This window comes from Scyliorhinus torazame, chromosome 8 (assembly GCF_047496885.1).
Source record: "Scyliorhinus torazame isolate Kashiwa2021f chromosome 8, sScyTor2.1, whole genome shotgun sequence".
In the NCBI taxonomy this organism is placed as follows: domain Eukaryota; kingdom Metazoa; phylum Chordata; class Chondrichthyes; order Carcharhiniformes; family Scyliorhinidae; genus Scyliorhinus; species Scyliorhinus torazame.
The window spans coordinates 214,216,294-214,234,822 of NC_092714.1; the positions used below are offsets into that span (position 1 = coordinate 214,216,294).

Sequence of the window (18,529 nt, forward strand, 5' to 3'; positions counted from 1 at the left end):
AGATACCCCACCCCTAGTTTGTACTCCGCAAGGGGCATGGGAAACACAAACATTTCCACCCCATAGGTCGCATGTGGAATATTACAGTAGGGTTGTGGTGAGGGGAAGGGGGAAAAGTAAGGTTCATGCTAACATCATCTGCAACTTCTTGGATCAAAAGATATTGTGGATGAGGGTTGAGGTGAGATGTGTGAAGGAGGATTAAGTGTCATCTTTCATAATTTCAGCTATACCATTAATAGCCACTCCAATGATGTTGAACACCATCCTCTCCATGTGGGTTAGGACATGCAGTTGTCCCTTTCTCCATACTGGTTCACACCCACTGCTTCCGGCACAATTGATGTCATGGTTGGGTAATTTACAACTGATATGCTGCCTGCAAAGGAGACACTGGTTTATCACACATCATGATTCCCAACCTTGTTTTCTGGCATAATCAAATTTTGCAACCAGCACATTTAGAAGTGTATTAAATAAGTGGCTACCTTAAGTTTTATAAAATTACTTCTTGATGCTTTGCATTATCAACTCAATGAAAACAAACGTGATTGTACAGGGGAAAAAATTGCTAATGCTGGAAACCTGAAATAGAAACAAAATTTGTGCAACAAACATGAAGCACTCGGGCAGTATCTGTAGAGAAACAAATGTAGTGTGAATGTTTCTGGTCAATTGGCTTTTGTGAGAACTACTGTGCTTCTCCAGCATTTTCTGTTTGGAAGCTGTAACTGGGCAGGCTGCAAAAGTGCTGTTTTTCCATATCACTGTACATGTGGAAACAACTGAAGTAAGTACAGAGATTCTTTCATAAATATTGCTCTGATAATGGGTGCATGTGCAATTATATTAGCGTGTATGAAATAGGCATGCTGCAAATTCCCACGTACCCTGATACATTTCCCAGCAATAAAAACAAAATGTGCTGGAAATACACAGCTGGCCTTGCAGCATCTGTGGGGAGAGAGAAACAGTTAACATTTGGGGTCACATATGATTCTTAAGAGCTGAACAAGAGTAGAAGTTTGATGGGTTATGTGCTGTTAAAAGGGGGGAGGGGAAGGAAGAATGCCAGAATGATGAACAGTTCTGTCAGCAAAAAGATGAAAAACAAGATTCAAATTGACAAACGTGGCCAAAACAAAAAGAATCAAAATGGGGGACAGTGTTCAAGGTCTGCAATATTAGAGTTGTGTCCAGAAGGCTGTAAAATACCTAATTGAGAAATGAGGTGCTGCACCTCAAACTTGCACTGGAACACGAGAATACTACAGCAGCCCAAAGGCAGGAGTGAGATCATTCTCCAGTAACACTGGTTCATAAAGTTCACTTTCAATTTCTACATACGAAGTTGTAAAAAGTGGAAATTTTAAAGACAAAGTTCATAGTCCTACTTTATTATTTGTGCACATACTCGAATCAGAGTTAATTGAAATCTGCCTTAATAAAAACTGGGCATCCTTGAGGTGCTGTGGGCCATCAGCAGCAGCAGAATTGTATTTAATGACAATCTGTGACCTGATGATTGGTATATCGCTCATGCTACCATTACCATCAGGACAGGGAAACAACCCTGGTTCAATAAGCAGTGTAGGGGAGCATGCCAGGAGCAGGGCGAGGCATTCTTCAAAGTGGAGTGAACTCCAATCTGGGAGCGTTTTCATGCTAATCAATGGAAGCAGCATGCTGTGAACAGCACTCAGCAATACCACAACCAACAAATCAGGTCAAATCCCTGCAGTCCTGCCACATCCAATCATGAATGGTGGTGGACAATTAAACTAACAGCATAAGGAGGTTTCAGAACATATGTGCAAAAGACAAGGCTGAAGCTATTTGCAACCACCTTGAGGCAGAAGTGCCATGTGAATAAAGCTGCCCTGAACTGGTACCACTGATGTCAGTCTTGCGTTAATTTGATTAATACCACATGATAAAGCCCCCATAATGCAACTTTTCTTTCTGCAAAATTAAGGCATATTGAGCTTTTTAAAATTAATTTTGTTTTTTTTATGTGCAACTTGTTGCTAGTGCTGGGCACTAGATGAGGGCGGTAGTGATGTGTTGCAACTTCAAGCCTTCTAGAATCAGTGTGAGCAAAGAAGCTGAATCGAATGGTCACGGTCCTCTAGTGCAGGTTTAAAGATTCATGAGCGACAGATGTCACAGGATTGTGCAAAGTCTGCATTCTTCTTTACTCCCTTCCTTTCCGGCACACTCCTTGAATTCTCATGGACTCCTAGGTATACAGGGATCCTGATCATCAATCACCCGATGCCTTCGGCCACACAACTCCTCAAATTTACCATTTTGATTCTTGTGGTACTCGCCACCTCCCTATCTCTGTAAAGTTATCCAGCTATATAACTCGCCAAACACTTTCTGTTCCTTCAACCTCTGGCCTCTTAAGCACCGTTGCTCCCTTCACCCCACTACTTACAGAAATGGGGGTAGGAACAATAATGGAATGGGGTGAAGTTTTGGGGGCAGTTTGGTGCATGTGAATACAGTGATTGAAAAATGAGGATGAGAATTTTAAGCACCTTGTCTGGGAGATTAGGAGCCAATGTAAATCAGTGAGGACAGAGGGCAATGAATGAATAAGACTTGGTGTGGCAATTATACAGACTGCCGTACAGTTTGTAAATGCATGAAAAAAAGCTAAGACAGGGAGTGGGATTCTCCATCCCCGGGATGCCCAGAATGCACTCTCCAATGCAACGGAGTATCAGACGTCGGCGCACAATGGGCACCAACCCGAATGCCATGCTCCGACGCTTCACCGACGGTATGAACGCATTCCACGCTGCACGCCAGCGGGAGCATGAAAATAAATGCAAATGAGTCATAATGACCCATTTGCATCTATTTAGCGGACCCGGTGCCCTATGCTCTGCCCTCCCATGATTCTCTGATCCCCACGGCCGGGAGTCACATTGGCGTGGTTAACCTGTGTCTGTACAATCGTGGACTTCACAGTGGGCCGAGGGGGAATCCATTGCCCCCTTGGTCAACGATGCCAGGGCCGTGGTTGCAGAGACAAACCAAGACCATCCCCCCTCTGCACTGCAAATCAGCCAGACCCACCCACCCTCCCGCCCCAGCAGCCCCTAAACCCGGAATTGCCTGGACACCCCATGGGGGTGACCCATCCCACTGCCCGAGGACCCCTGTAATCGGGGTAACCCCCTCCCCCCCCCCACAGGGACCTCTGTAGTAGGGGAAACCCCACCCAAAAGCGAGCACTGTAATAGGGGGGCTCCCCACATGGAATGCTATAATAGGGGGACCCCCACAGGGACCCCTGCCTAAAGGAACCCCCTCCACAGACCCACACACAAAAATCCCCCCACACTCCAACACCCTCCTATACAAAGACTCCCTCCCCAGAAAAGAGCCCCCTGTCTGGAAGCTAGAGAGCAATCCAAGCAGGAGCTGTGGGAAGCATTAAAGCTGTAATACTTACCTTGCAGCTCCACGTGACGATTCTTTGAAGGTGAGCAGCTGTGCCTGCCTCTGGTTCCCACAGATTCATTATCTGCAATCCATTCATGGTTTTTGAGTAGTGATTGACTGCTCATAAAAAACATCTTCCGCTTTGATCCATTCATATCCCTTCTCGCTTCAGTGGCCTAAGTGGTGAAACCCAAATGCTTGTAAGCATTGCCCACATCAAAGAAATGTAAGTTGCACTAAGTGCATTCCAATCACTCAAGTATGGGATTTCACTGCATTTAGCCTGGCCCATGCCCAGATTTTGTTTCAGCAAACCTAAAGAGCCCTTTTCATTTATGACAAAGTTGCAATGGGGGGCAGAGTTGAAATCCTGATGTCGAAACACAGGAAGAAGGGGCAGCCTCCAGAAATGTGGTGACACAACTAACACTAGGTTACGAAGGAAGAAAATGAAAGCAACAAAATATAAACAAAGATGAGAGGCCTTAAGGATCCCGAGCTACGTGGATGAATGAAACATTTGAGAGAGAATTGGAAGCTGCTGGCCAGTCCCCCTCAAGCACACACCCACAGTTCATTCTTTCGCCTTGATCTTCTTGTGATCTAACTCCTCACCTGCTGCACACACTAGCCCTGTGCATCACATCTTCAGCCTCTTTTGGTTATTCATCTCCATTGCCATTCCTTTCAGTGAATCCTCTGGAGGACATGTGAAATGTATTTTCATGAACCAAACACACATATGAAGGGAAATGCCTTCTCAATTAATTGTCTTGAACATTATGACCAGGAAGTTTGACAAGTAGGTGAACAAACTTAAAAATCTAAGAACATTTCAAAAATCTAAATTGGAAAATATAATTTTGAAAGTACAAGTTGTGCACTCTCCCCTTTGGTTATTTTTGACAGATCCCATGAAACCTTGTGGCCCCTTGTTGAGGATGTCTGTTGTAAAGAGTGCTTTCCAGTGCTGGAAGGAACGAATTCTAGTCTCAGGGAGACATCTCATTCTGTCTCCCAGTCTGCAATGTTTTAGATTATATAGACTCAGAAAGAACAGTAATGTAGACAGTATCTAGAAAAGGAATTGATTACTGATTTATTTTGTTTTTACCAGAAACAATTATAACATGTTTAACAGATACATGGCCTGATTTTATGCAATCAAAATTCATTTATGTGGTAATCATCCTTTGTCTATCATTCTATACCCTTGGTCTCATATTTGCAACACAGGTATGTAATCCAATCATTTTTACTATGTCTTTATAGTATTGTTATAAACAAAAATGTCAGGGCAGCACGGTGGCCTAGTGGTTAGCATCGCTGCTTCATGGCGCTGAGGTCCCAGGTTCGATCCAGGCTCTGGGTCACTGTCCTTGTGGAGTTTGCACATTCGCCCCGTGGGTTTCGCCCCCACAACCCAAAAATGTGCAGAGTAGGTGAATTGGCCACACTAAATTGCCCCTTAATTGGAAAAAATAATTGGGTAATCTAAATTTAAAAAAAAAACATAAACAAAAATGGTAATACCATGATATACAGTATGCATTACAAAATATTGGTAACAGTGGGTCTGCTATTTCACTTTTATTGAAAATGGGGAAATGCATGGTTTTATAATGTACAATTCAGAATATAATTTTATCCCTTTTCAAGCAGCTAATAACGCACTATGCTCATATATGTAGCAATATATTCATGTAATTGTAACATTCACTTTTCTGCTTAAAATTACGTGATGACATGTAAAGGCTGATTTAACAATCCCACTGACCAGTAATGAGAACCTCTAATGATGCAACACGTTTTATGCTGAAGAAAGACAACTAAGGCGGTATGTCACTCACAAAGGGAACTATGCCTCATTGGAATGTACATTTGATTATGCAACCAAAGCCCTGGTATTCCCAACTTAACACCATCACGGGGCCATCATCAGCACAGACACAGCAATGGGTCACCAGAAAGCTCACAATCACCTCCGAGCAACCAGAAAGGGGAATAAAAATTGCCCGGCATCATATTCATCCAGAGATCAAATTTAAAAAAACATAAAATGGAAAGGTGGGCAAAGACAAGCATTCTTACAAATGCATGCATTGCCTATTAAATGTAGTTATCCATCCTTAAACCGTAAGTGGCAACTACTAGTAATGTTTACTCCCAATTTCAAGAAAACTGAGGAGCACTGTGGTTGGAACTCTTAAAATGTAGGACACTTAAGGAAACCACAGCACAAAATACTGTAACTGTAAGACTCCTGTTTGTTACCATCCATTCCCTTTCTTTATTTTTTGCAATTACCATTTTGATTCACGGATGATTAATGAACCTGTGACTCTAAGGCAAAGCAGCTTGTATGTGGTCTGTGCCTTTAGTTCAAGCAGAAGATTGTAGCAGCAGGAGAGATCAGTGATGACTCGCTTTGACTGACTTGTCTGCCAGACAATGAACTGGCTTGAAATGCAGTGCATTGCCTGGTAACCAGCGGTGATTGGTTCTGATCTCACTGAGATATTTTTCAGAGACGAGGCGGGGTTTCTAGTTTGACTTTTGGTTCTGAAGCTTGGATAGAGCAGCTCTATATCTCCCTGAACAGATGTATTCTCCTAAAAATCCAGTGTAAGAGCTCTTCTCTCTCCCCAGTAAGACTGTGTAGAAGTCAAAGGGCTGTTTAGCACAGGGCTAATTCGCTGGCTTTGAAAGCAGACCAAGGCAGGGAAGCAGCACGGTTCAATTCCCGTACCAGCCTCCCCGAACAGGCGCCAGAATGTGGCGACTAGGGGCTTTTCACAGTAACTTCATTTGAAGCCTACTTGTGACAATAAGCGATTTTCATTTTCATATTTTCCTGTTTCTTTGACTGTGGTAAAGACTCAACAATAGATTGTTATGATAAAATAACAAGGCTTTATTTACGAAACGACCGCATGCAGTTTTGGCTGAAAGTTGAGGTCGGAGAGCAGTTACTACCACTGCTGATTCCTACTCACGTCTGCGCCTTTACAGAAAATCAGTAGTATTTATACATTATCATTATCAAGATTGCGTGACTACAGCTTAGTCAGGAATTCGATCGGAAGTCGAAACATAAGCAATGTCATGAAACAGGCAGGACCTGTTGATCTTCGCGGAGCCAGCCTTATTGGTCTTACAAAGGGGTCTGGTACATTGAAATGGCTAGGTCAGCTTTTCTTACATTGTACCGAATAGTTGACCAGTTTTCCCATCATGCCATCACTTAATTTGTACAACATCACATTCCCTCCTTTTGTCATATCATGACAACTAGTTAAATAGGGATATCCATGACTCGATTGAAAATGCATTTACACAAGCAACCTAGCAATCCTATCCCTAGTAGCATTAGTAGTAGTAGAATGAAGGCCTTAAAGATCCAATCAAATAATCCGTGACCCAACCATCCTAGCCAACCCAGTGGGTTATAGTCATGAAATTCACTGCCAATCTCTTGAATTTGATCAGCCTGTCTCTTAATGTGGTCAGTCAGGCTGGTGATATTTTCAGAGCCATCTGGAATATACGTACAGCACTCCTGACCTATAATAGCACGTTTCTCCCTGCGAGGCTCACAGATAATCCAAAGCCGGTCGATTTTGTAATGCCACGGTCCGGACAGCCACTAGCTCAGCTTAGACCTCGGCCAGTGCCTGTCCAGTTTCCCTGGCTTCTGCTGACGTTACGTTCGCCAGTTGTTCTAATGCTGAGGGCATGTGGATCAGTTCTTTGGCTGCCTTGCCTGTTCCATACAATGGAAAGGCCATCATGAAAAACTGTTCCGTTTTAGTAAAAGTCCTTTTGACTCGCGAGGGGTAATGCTTAAGGGAGGGTAGGTGACATTTGGGGTACGACATATCCCAGAAAGCAGGATCCTGTCCAATCAATAGGGAGCCACGGGTATGCTTTAGTGTCGCATATGAAATAGGTTCCATTATAGGCCGTAAAATCATCAGCCAACATCATCCAGGGGATTGGGGATGTCTGGTCCCATGAGCTATTAGAGGTTATATTCCATACCCTGGACCAATCACAGTTAAACATGCCCTTGTTGGATATGCCTGGTACCGGTCCTTGACAGTCAACTGTAAGGTTGCACCTACTTTGCCCCATCAACTTTCCTTTTCCTGATTTATTAAAACACGTAGAACCTTGAATATTATTCAAATGGACGGTGAGGGAGGGTGGAGTCAAAGCATGATACGAAGCCGAACATTTAGTCATGTCATAGCCAGCAGGTCTCCATATTTCCATATCTCCCCTGATCCCTGTTTGATTTTGTTGTAAAATCCATTCAACTGTGTTTGCGATATGAAAGGGGAGGGATTGGAGAGGTATTCCCTCGAATGGACAGGGGTGTGGGTACAAACCCAATACTTGCTTACATTCAATTTTTCAGCATAAAGATATGACATAGATAAATAGGTATTCGCATGCAGTTCCCGGGTAGTTCGTTTTTTTTTACTATCGAGTGGCCATTAAGGCTAAATAGTCCAGAGAGTCCAAAAATTATAATGAAGATCTTCATCCTGTGTCCTCGTCTGGGTTGCAGACTATCTTCTTGCAATCGGATAGATGTATCCAACTTGAATGTCCTTCAAGCTTGACAGAAGTCGGTGAAGTCAGTAGTACTAGGAAAGGTCCACTCCAATGTTGTCCTAGTTTCTTTCTGTCCCAGTTCTTTACCAATATGTAGTCTCTGGGTTCGATCACTGGATATCAAGGGACGGCTGTCCCTGCTGCCACTGGGAGATGTGCCTGTTTCACCTGTGAGTGGAGAAACTTCAGAGAAAGTTTTAATTGCTTCAAATAGTTCTGCATCTGTTCCCCCATCACATGGAAGGCTACTCCCTCCAGGGTTTTTTCATGGGCATTCCAGTGAGTGCTCATTAGCCGACCATAGACTATCTCTGCAGCTGACAGTCCGGTCCACGAATGTGGAGTCACCCGCATGTGAAACAGTGCCAAGGGTAATACCTTTAGCCAATTTAACCCAGTTTCTTCAGTTAATTTAATAATTTTTCTTTTAAAGTCCCGTTGGCTCTTTCCACAATTCCTGCTGCCTGCGGGTGATACGCGCAGTGCAGTTGCTGTTTAATTACGAGTGCTTCACACAATTCAGTATTGATCCGAGCCACAAAATGTGGTCCATTGTCTGAGCTCACCATTTTAGGTACCGCAAAACGAGGAATGACTTCTGTTAACAACAACTTCACCACCGTATGTGCAGTACAATTCGCGGTAGGGAAGGCTTCAATCCATTTACTAAACACATCAATTATTACTAAACAATATTTATAGCACTGTACTTTTGGTAATTCAATAAAATAAAGCTGTATACAGGCAAAAGGGCCATCTGGCAAGGGAGTGGTTCCTGGAGGGCATTTAATGTCTTTACCTTTATTATGTTTCATGCAAATGAGGCAGCGATCCAGCCGCGTTTGTGCTGCTGTATTCTAATCTGGGTGCCACCAAGTTTTCAGGAGTAGCTGTACCATTCCCTCCTTGCCAAGATGGGTACAAGAATGCAAATAATCAATAAGTACCGGCAATAAAAGAATTCGGAATACAAACGAGTAAGCCAGAGGTCCCGTGTCAAGGAGTGCAAACACCCCACTGACTTCCATAGTGCGCGCTCAGAATCAGAGACGTCCCTCTGTAAATTTTGAACCTCAGTTATCTCTGGCATGTCCTTCGTTCCAAATGCAGGTACCTGAGTTAGAGCCTGATTAGCCCCACTGGGAACAATCAAAGCGGCTGATATAGCCGCAGCCTTAGCAGCTGAATCAGCATGGGCATTCCCTAATTGAACAGGATTGTCCCCCTTTGTGTGCGCAGCACATTTAATAATTGCCAATTGATGAGGATGCTGAATAGCATCGAGGAGATTTTTAACACAAAGAGCGTTTTGAATTGGAGCTCCCGCAGAGGTGAGAAAGCCTCATTGTTGCCAGAGGCGGCCAAAATCGTGGGTCATGCCAAAGGCATACCTAGAATCGGTGTAAACGTTTGCACTTTTATCTGCGGCCAAAATACATGCTCGAGTAAGGGCGAATAGCTCGGCTTTTTCTGCAGAGACAGGGGTCTGGAAGGCTGCTGCTTCCCGAACATCAGTGTCTGTTACAACGGCATATCCCGACTGTGGGATACCAGTGAGAGAAATGGAGGAACTGCCATCAACATAAAAAAATGAGATCTGGATTTTCAATAGGCCGATCCGTTAAATCTGGGCGAGACGCGGTAAGGAAGTGATTCCTCAGCAAATAATCGTGCGGTGAGTCAGCAAGGTTATTGGGGGGCTGTTCGAGGAACACCAGGATTTAAGGTTGAACAGTAATGAAAAGAGAGGTAGGGGTTCTGCAATAGTGAAACCTCATAACAGCTCATGCGAGCTTGAGTCAGATGATGGGTTTGCTGAGACGTTAAGAGAGCCACAATAGAGTGCGAGGTATGCACTTGTACTGGCTGGTGAAGGGTCAGATTAGAGGCTGCCTGCGCTAATAAATGGACAGCCGTAAGAATTTGAGTGCAGGGAGGTAGACCGCAAGCTACAGGATCTAATTTAGTAGAATAGTAGGCGACCGGGCAACGCCGGTCACCGTGCTCTTGTGTCAGAACCACCAGTGGCACATTCATCAAGAACATTAACGTACAACTGAAAGGGTCTGTCATACATAGGTCGTCCTAGCGCTGGGGCGGTAGCCAGGGCGTTTTTGAGAGTAACAAATGATTGCTTTGCCGAATCGGGTAGTTCAAACTTAAGAGGAGCATTTTGAGAGGAGTACGGAGTTCATTCTTTAGTATGGACAGTAACATTCGGAATCCATTGTCTGCAAAAGTTCACCAATCCTAAAAAGGCTCGCACCTGCTTGGGCGAGGTAGGAAATGGGGTCTGCAATAGAGGATTAATACGTTTCTGAGTAAGGGAGCGATCAGTTGCACTTATTAAGACACCCAAAAATTTGACCTGTCGTTGGCCTTTATGAACTTTAGCGGGCGGGATCACATATCCCCACGAATGGAGACGGATGAGCAGGTAAACGGTGTCACGCTGGTGACACTGTCAGGGCTGGCAAGGAGTAAATCATCAACATATTGGATGATGGTGGACCCACCATGGGGTGCTAATGTCGCTAACTGGGAGTGCAGTGCCTGTGAAAAAAGGGTTGGAGCATGAATGAAGCTCTGTGGGAGCCTAGTCCAAGTGTACTGGTTGCCCTTAAATGTAAAGGCAAACAAATACTGTGATTCAGGGGCGGGGGGTATCGCAAAAAAGGCATGTTGTAAATCCACAAGGGTAAAAACAGTCACTTCAGGTGGAACATTACTAAGGATTGTAGCTGGGTTTGGGACAATAGGATGTAATGGTTCCACTATCTGATTAATACGTCGGAAAACTTGGACCAAACGCCATTCGGATGGTCTTCCTATCTTAGGAACTGGAAGAATCGGGGTGGTACAGGGCGATTGACATGGTATCAAAATTCCCTGTTGAAGGAAAGATTGAATCATGACCGAGACTCCTTCTTCAGCCTCGGGGCATAAAGGGTACTGTGAAATGGAGGGCAAGGGCATCTCAGGTTTGACTTTAATAACGACGGGAGGTACATTAGTGAGACCAACCTCGTGGTTGGAAGCCGCCCATAAATCTGCGGGGACTCCCGAAATCAGAGACTGGACTGATCGATGGTGGTGCAATGTTCCAGTTAGACAAAATGGTTGGGGAAAATATTCTAAAGTGCCTTCGGGGAAGGTTTGCCGTCCAGTAAAGGAAGGAGCAGCTTGTCCTCGTAGTGAAGTTGCCAGAAATCCCAAGGATTTGGCACTGTAGCCTTCGTTGACAATAAGGGTCACGTGGGGTGACACGAGTCCCGACTGTTGCCAGAGCCCGTGGGGTACCTCAACAAGAAAGACAGAACCTTCTTTTCCCTTAGCGAGGCCAACAAAGGAAACGCATTGTAGAGAACAGAGGGCCTCTTGGTAAATGCTCTCCAATTCAGTCGAGTATCCCGTGTGATCGTGGCAAAGAGTCACATGTGGATCAGGAATACCTAAGGGAGGTGAAAAGTGGGAGGAATCAAAATCAACCGATCACCACTGTGGAGTAGTGAAAAGGGGAAAATTTCGAAGCTGGGCTTGCGGGATAGCTGATATTGTAATGCTGTTATCAAGGCAAACAATTTCCACCTGCAAGGGACACAGCAAATCACGTCCGGCCAGGTTGACACCGAGGACGCGGGTAACCGTGAAAGGAATGCAACATTCCCGGCCCTCAAATTGAACTGAGAGCGGCTTCGTAAGCGGATAAACAGCAACTTCCCCCATGAAACCCGCAAGTTCCACATGCTTATCAGAGAGGGGAAATCTATGCTTCTGAATTAATGTCCAGTCTAACGTAGAATTAGTCGCGCCGGTGTCGATCAAGAAGGGGATAGGCACGCCTTCTATGTAAATCGTAGCCGTGGGCTCGTCAGAGTGGTCCGCTGAAAGGACCAGAAAGTTCGATCGGGCTAGTCAATCGGGGTTAGAGACAGTGAAGGGTGTCTGCCGACGGGGTTGATATCTACCTTGTCGTCAGGGTGCTGGACAATCCCTAGCATAGTGCCCTGTCCGTTGACAGTTGAAGCAAGTGACATTATATTTGGCAGGAGGACGACACGGAGGAGCGCTGTCGAAATCCTCCGTGTGCGGAGTGCAGGGGTCGGGAGCGTGTGAACGGTAACCAAATTCAGGAGGGTCCGTGCAATCTGGGCGATAGTAACGTGAATCTGTCTGAGGGTTTTGACCTTTAGGAGGTTTTCTTTGAGAGGGACGTTGGACAAATTCGGACTTAATTCTAGGCATAGTGTCTTTATAATAGGTCTCACGGTTGCAGCCATTGCTCCAATAATACGACACAGCTCGTTTCATTTGAGATTTGGAATTGTCAGACCAATCCATGTTGTTAGTTTTAATCCTGGATGCTACGTGGTCAGGCAATACCTGCATTAATAGTGCATTAAATTGGGGAGACTGTGTTCCTTCATTGAAAGCAATGTCCCTGGAGTAAAGAGTGTACACGCCACAAAAGCGGTCAAAAAATTCTGGACCATCTGCCTTAGAAGCGGGGGTACAGTCAAGGAGTTTGGAGATGTCCACGGGCTTACGGAGAGCCCGTTTTAGTGCGGGGAACATTAAAGTGCACTGATCGTCCTCCATTCGGTGTGCGGCGCTGAAGGCCGTCCATGTGTCCCCATGAAGTCCCAATTCATGTTTCCACCTTTCCCCTATCTCTGGGGGAAGTGATGAATAAATCAGTGAATATTGATCCCGTGCGGTAGCACCGTACATGGTCGCAGTTCATCTCAAAAATTCAGTGAACTCTTCTGGGTCGTCTTTACAGGAAGGACATTGGGCCATGATCAAACATAGTTCCTGAGGTTTAAATGCCTGCCACACCTCAATGAATGGTTTGTCAATATCACCAGCGTGGGGGTTGATAACACTCCTAATGGGATAATTTGCGGGGGGAAGTGGTGGCAGAAAGGCTTCCTCCTCCTTAGGTTGGAGTGATAAATCAAGAAGAGCCTGATTGACAGAGGTGAAGGGTTGTTCCATATTCAGGGGTTGCGTTTGTGATCGGGTACGTGATACTACGGGAGAAGCGGAAGCGGGAATTTCATTGGTAGCGGGACCATAAGGGGGAGGTTGGACTTGGGACAGTGGCAAAGAAGCAGCGGGGAGTGCTGGATAAAGGGAGGGTTTAGGGGTCGATTCCTCCTCTTCCTCCGTATCGCCTGAGAAGAGAAACATCGGCATGCCAGGGCAACTGGGCGGATCCTCCTTTTGTTTAATCTGATGGGCTAGCCTTACTTGCCTATTACTTGGTGATTTCTTATTGCTGCCTTGTCGTTTTGTCTCATGATGCTTCCTATCCCAAAGTTCACATTCCAATTTTAAAGTTTCCCAATTTTTTGATTTACCATCCACATACTCATCAATCCCTCTTTTACGGGCGTTATCCCTCCAACTCATTAATAGTGATTGTTCGTGGCACCTAGTCGACTCTTTGTTCCATTCCGAGATTAAAGTTTTCCACTTGGAACATGCATTCTTTGTCCAAATAGCTTTTTCTGCCGCAGTGCAATTTTCCAAGTTCCATGTGCCGCCTAGTGGCCAAATATCTTTACCTAATTTAATGTTCAGTGCAGCAGATAATCTTCCGAAATTACGTTCTTGAGAAGGGGTCTCAGAACACATAAAAAGCAAAGGAGAATTGCCCCCTGTTTTGTCTAAACTCTGTCCCATAACGTCAGTATGAGTTTTGCCCCTGGCAAAAAATGTGAAAACAATTCCTCATACCAAAATCAAATCACCGGGTCCCTGACCCAAACTTAAGCCTGTATAAACCTGATCCGGATTGAAAACGAGATCAAGAGGTCCCTGACCTGAGACTAACCACAATCGGTCCCTGACCCTAAACACTCTACTCACAGTCCAATTTAGATTTGAGTACCGTCACCTGTTAGTTTCCTCTGTCAGGGATGAGGGGTCGAACCACCGATCCGAGAGAGAGAGAGACCAAGGTGAATCTTACCTTGTGCAGGGCTTCTGTCTCTTCCCTCTGGGTCGTGGCTCGACCACTTCTTCAGTCCCCCACGGAATTCATTCAGGGTATTGGTATCTGCTCGCTTGCGCTAAATGTAGAAGCTAATATTTTCCTGACTGTGGTAAAGACTCAACAATAGATTGTTATGGTAAAATAACAAGGCTTTATTTACGAAACGATCGCATGCAGGTTTGGCTGAAAGTTGAGGTCGGAGAGCAGTTACTACCACTGCTGATTCCTACTCAAGTCTGCGCTTTTACAGAAAATCAGTTCAGTATTTATATATTATTATTATCAAGATTGCGTCACTACAGCTTAGTCAAGAATTCAATCGGAAGTAGAAACGTAAGCAATGTCATGAAACAAGCATGACCTGTTGACCTCCTCGGACTCTTTGTCTCATCCCTCATACCATTATCTTGTCCTTTGATAGAACCTTAAAAGGTCGGAGGAGACTTATCCATTCCTTATCTTGTCTTATTCATACCGCCCTGGTTTATGACGAGTTAGCCTTATCTGAAATTACAGAGGTCAGGCATTTTGGAATAGCTTGACCTTCTCTGATCTTATTCATGCTTTAGGTTATGCGGAGTCAGCCTTATTGGTCTTACCAAGGGGTCTGGTACATTGAAATGGCTAGGTCAGCTTTTCTTACATTGTACCGAATAGTTGACCAGTTTTCCCATCATGCCATTACTTAATTGGTACAACATCACAACTGGATGTCATTCTCTTGAGACTGAAAAGGATTGAGGTCAACCCATGGGTTTGGTATGAGACAACGGATCTCAAGAAACAAACAGGCTTGAAAGTGAACCTTTGAGTTGAAGGCCTAGTTTATAAAAGCTAAACTGTCTCTCCAGAAGAAAGCTAACTGCTTACGAATACTGAACCAATTACACTGCAAGGAGACCATCTCCAACTGTAAACCCAAAGCTTCAATCAGCCAGCATGTTGGGAGGAAAGCCTGCTGCAAAAAACTCATCATCTGAAGCAAGGACTCTTTATTTCTTTACCCTTATGCCTTATTATTTTTACCCCTTTCCACCACTCTGTGTTTGCCTGTCCTGTGTGTGGGTAGAGGATGGGACAATTAAAAGGGAAGATGTAGTAGATTAGCTTGCTTGTAATTCATATGAAATTACTGCATATTTCATCTTTATTTCTGTTATAACTAAACAGTTTCAACTTACATACCTGTTGACTGTAATTATTGGGCAGCCAAGGGCCAAAGATTTCGGGACTTTTATGCAAATGATTGGTTAATTCACTTGTGTTGGGACGCCGGAGTATGTGGGGCTGGAATTGACCGCGCACTAGCCCGGGGTGTCGTAACATAAATTGGAGGCTCGTCCAGGAGTTTTGGAATAGTAGATGGCGAATTTGGGTTCCAGTATAAATTAAAATGAGGCACCAGGTTTGTAGTGATATAACAGGATGGCTCTGGAAACTGATAAACATTTTCTTCATGTGGACAACTGAACTCTGGCTTATTTAAAAGAGCTTCGCAAAGACAAGCTAGTCGAACTGGTAGGTGAAGAGGTACCAACTAGAGCGAGGAAGGTGGAGATAATTGAATCATTTGCTCAATATTTAAATTTGAAAGAGATGCTAGGAACACAGATGAGTCCACAAGGTAGTGTAGCATCAGGGATTTTTTCTGGTGGGGGTGCTGTGCTGGAGAGAGTTTGATTGCAGTTAGAGCATGAAAGGGAATTAAAAAGAATAGAAATGAAGAAGCAGCAAATAGAAAGAGAGCTGAAGCAAAAAGAGAGCAAAGGAGATGGGGCTGAGGCAAAAAGCACAATAAAAATAAATGGAGATGAAGCAAAGAGAAATGGAAATGAAGCAAAAATAAATGGAGATGGAAATGAGAAGAGAGGAAAAGAAGAGAAAGAGAGAGAGACTTTCAGCTTAATGAGTGGGGAGCTGCAAGAAAGTAGAGGGGTGCTTAATCCTAGAACAGACTCAGTTGTGATATGTTTAAATTTATACAGATCCTCCCAAAATTCAAAAAGAAGGAAGGAGAAACATTTTTAGCGCTTCTGAAAAATAGCAACCCAAGTAAAGTGGACATTGCCCTTGCAGAGTAAACTAGTGGGCGGGCACAGAAAGGTTATGCTTCCTTGTCAGAGCAGGAGTCTAAGGATTATGAAATGGTTAAAAAAGGCTATTCTGGATGCGTATGAATTGGTTCCTGAAGCAGACAGACCGAAGTTTCAAAATTTAAGGAGACAGCCGAGACAGATTTATGCTGAATTTGAAAAGTTGAAGCAGAACAATTTTAATAGGTGGGTACGAGCATTGGGAGTTGATAAATCTCTATCTTCTATAATAAGAACCCATGGTGAAGATCAGAGGGTGAAAAAACTGCTCAGCAAGCAGCAATTATGACTGACAATTATGAGCTAATCCATAAATGTAAACCTTTGATCTATCACCCCCACAATTTTGAAAAGGTAGGAAGTGAGAGAGTGAAACGAAGGCAGGTAGCTAAGGTAGAGAATGGATATCTGGGAACTCCCTGCGATCTCGTTCTACAACAGGAAGGAAGGTACTGAGTGTGGAGGTGAGACATGGAAGCGTTGTGTTACCATTGTAACAAGGTGGGACATGTTCATTCAGCATGTTGGGAGTTGCAAGGAAAGCCCATGGGACTTGTGGGAGTTCATAAGGAGGATTCTGAAAAGAGAACACAAGTGGAGAATACTACAGGGCAGACTGTAGCTTTAACTGGACTTAGGAGAATGAGGTAAACACTGCTGGGGGAGGAAATGTGAAGAATGAGGTAGATGATAGATATGTTGGATATTTGTCCAAGGGGAAGGTCACTCCATTTTCCTCAATCTATGTAGCCAAACCCATAACAATTTTAAGGGACACGGACTACTCAAACTCTCGTTTTGGAGAAGAATTTGGTTCTTTCTACAGAGAGCTCAATGAAACATAAGGTACAAGTTAATGGTATAGGTAGGGGTTGCACCCAGTTCCATTGTATAAAGTACAATTGGAGTGTGATTTAATAATCCTAGTCAGGCCCAGTTGTTGTTGGAGTAGTTAAGAAATTCCCAGTGGAAGGAGTAGACTTACTTCCGGGGAACAATTTGGCAGGAGTGAAGGTTGTAACTTCACCCATGATTGCAGAGAGTTAAAGGGAAGTACTACAGATAGCACATGAGATGCCAATTGTAGAGCATGTGAGAGTTGGGGAAAACCATTCGGCAGGAAATGACTCAAATAAACAAATGTTGACAGATGTTGCTCACATATCAAAGGACAGTGGTAGTTAACCAATTTCTGGGAATTCTAATACTGAAGGTGACCATAAGAAAGAGGAGTCCACATGTAAGAGTGATAGGGATAAAGAGCCAGACAAGCATTTTGACTCCATTTCGGTTCTGATTGTGAAGTAATGATCAATAGCTGTTACCGAATAGACCTCTCACTAATTGATCTTGAACAAATGGTGAGTAATTCTTCCAAAGCTAGTAAAGAAGAAAACTCAGATGAAGAGGTTACAATTGTCACACAAAGAAGGGTGCATATAAAGCCAGTCAAATCTAAGAGGATTGAACTCTCAGCTGTATTTGTTGCTGAAGGTAGCCATATGAAGGACAGGAGAGAACAGAACATAAAACATACAGTGCAGAAGCAGGTCATTCGGCCCATCGAGTCTGCACCGACCCACTTAAGCCCTCACTTCCACCCTATCCCCGTAACCCAATACCCCCTCCTAACCTTTTTGGACACTAGGGGCAATTTAGCATGGCCAATCCACCTAACCTGCACATCTTTGGACTGTGGGAGGAAACCGGAGCACCCAGAGGAAACCCATGCAGACACGGGGAGAAAGTGCAGACTCCGCACAGTGACCCAGCAGGGAACTGAACCTGGGACCCTGGCGCTGTGAAGCCACAGTTCTATCCACTTGTGCTACTGTGCTGCCCGTAAAATGTAAAGCTAATGGGGCTGAAGAGTGTTGGTTAAACATGAACCTAATACTTCTTTCAGCATTGACAATCCTACTTGCAGTTTAGTTGCAGGAAAACCTCAAAATCTGATTGTCATTAGACATTCAGAAAAGACTGACTGCCTTCAAATGGCTTTAAAGTTTTGACGGTTTTAAACTTTACTTTACCAGTATGTCCCTGCATATAACACACATGGGCTTTGCATACTGATTTGAATTGGCACAATCAAAGCCATACCTCAAGAAATCATCTTTATACTGCTTTGTTCCAAATTTCAGTTTCTTTTTAATGGATTGTTCACCAGAAGCCATGGAACTCTGTTCAGAGCTAACATTGCTCTATCCTGCCGTGGACTCTCCTAAGCTGCTCTCTCCAGCAGATTCAGTTGTGAGATCCTGGCCTGTTTGTGTCTCTGGCCCTCGCTTCCTTATTACAAAATAATCTATCTTCAGTTCTTCACACAGTCGCATTGCTTGCTTGCTGGGAGCTACAA

General features: G+C 44.2%; 1 protein-coding gene across 1 annotated transcript in view; it reads left to right on the top strand.

Annotated features, from left to right (window-relative positions):
* Positions 1-18,529, top strand: part of LOC140428904 (sodium- and chloride-dependent neutral and basic amino acid transporter B(0+)-like) — an 89,622-nt gene that overhangs the window by 65,116 nt on the left and 5,977 nt on the right. Inside the window, exon 5 of the mRNA XM_072515552.1 lies at positions 4,574-4,692. Within this exon, the coding sequence (XP_072371653.1) occupies positions 4,574-4,692 (119 nt within the window). The remainder of the gene's footprint in view (positions 1-4,573; positions 4,693-18,529) is intronic.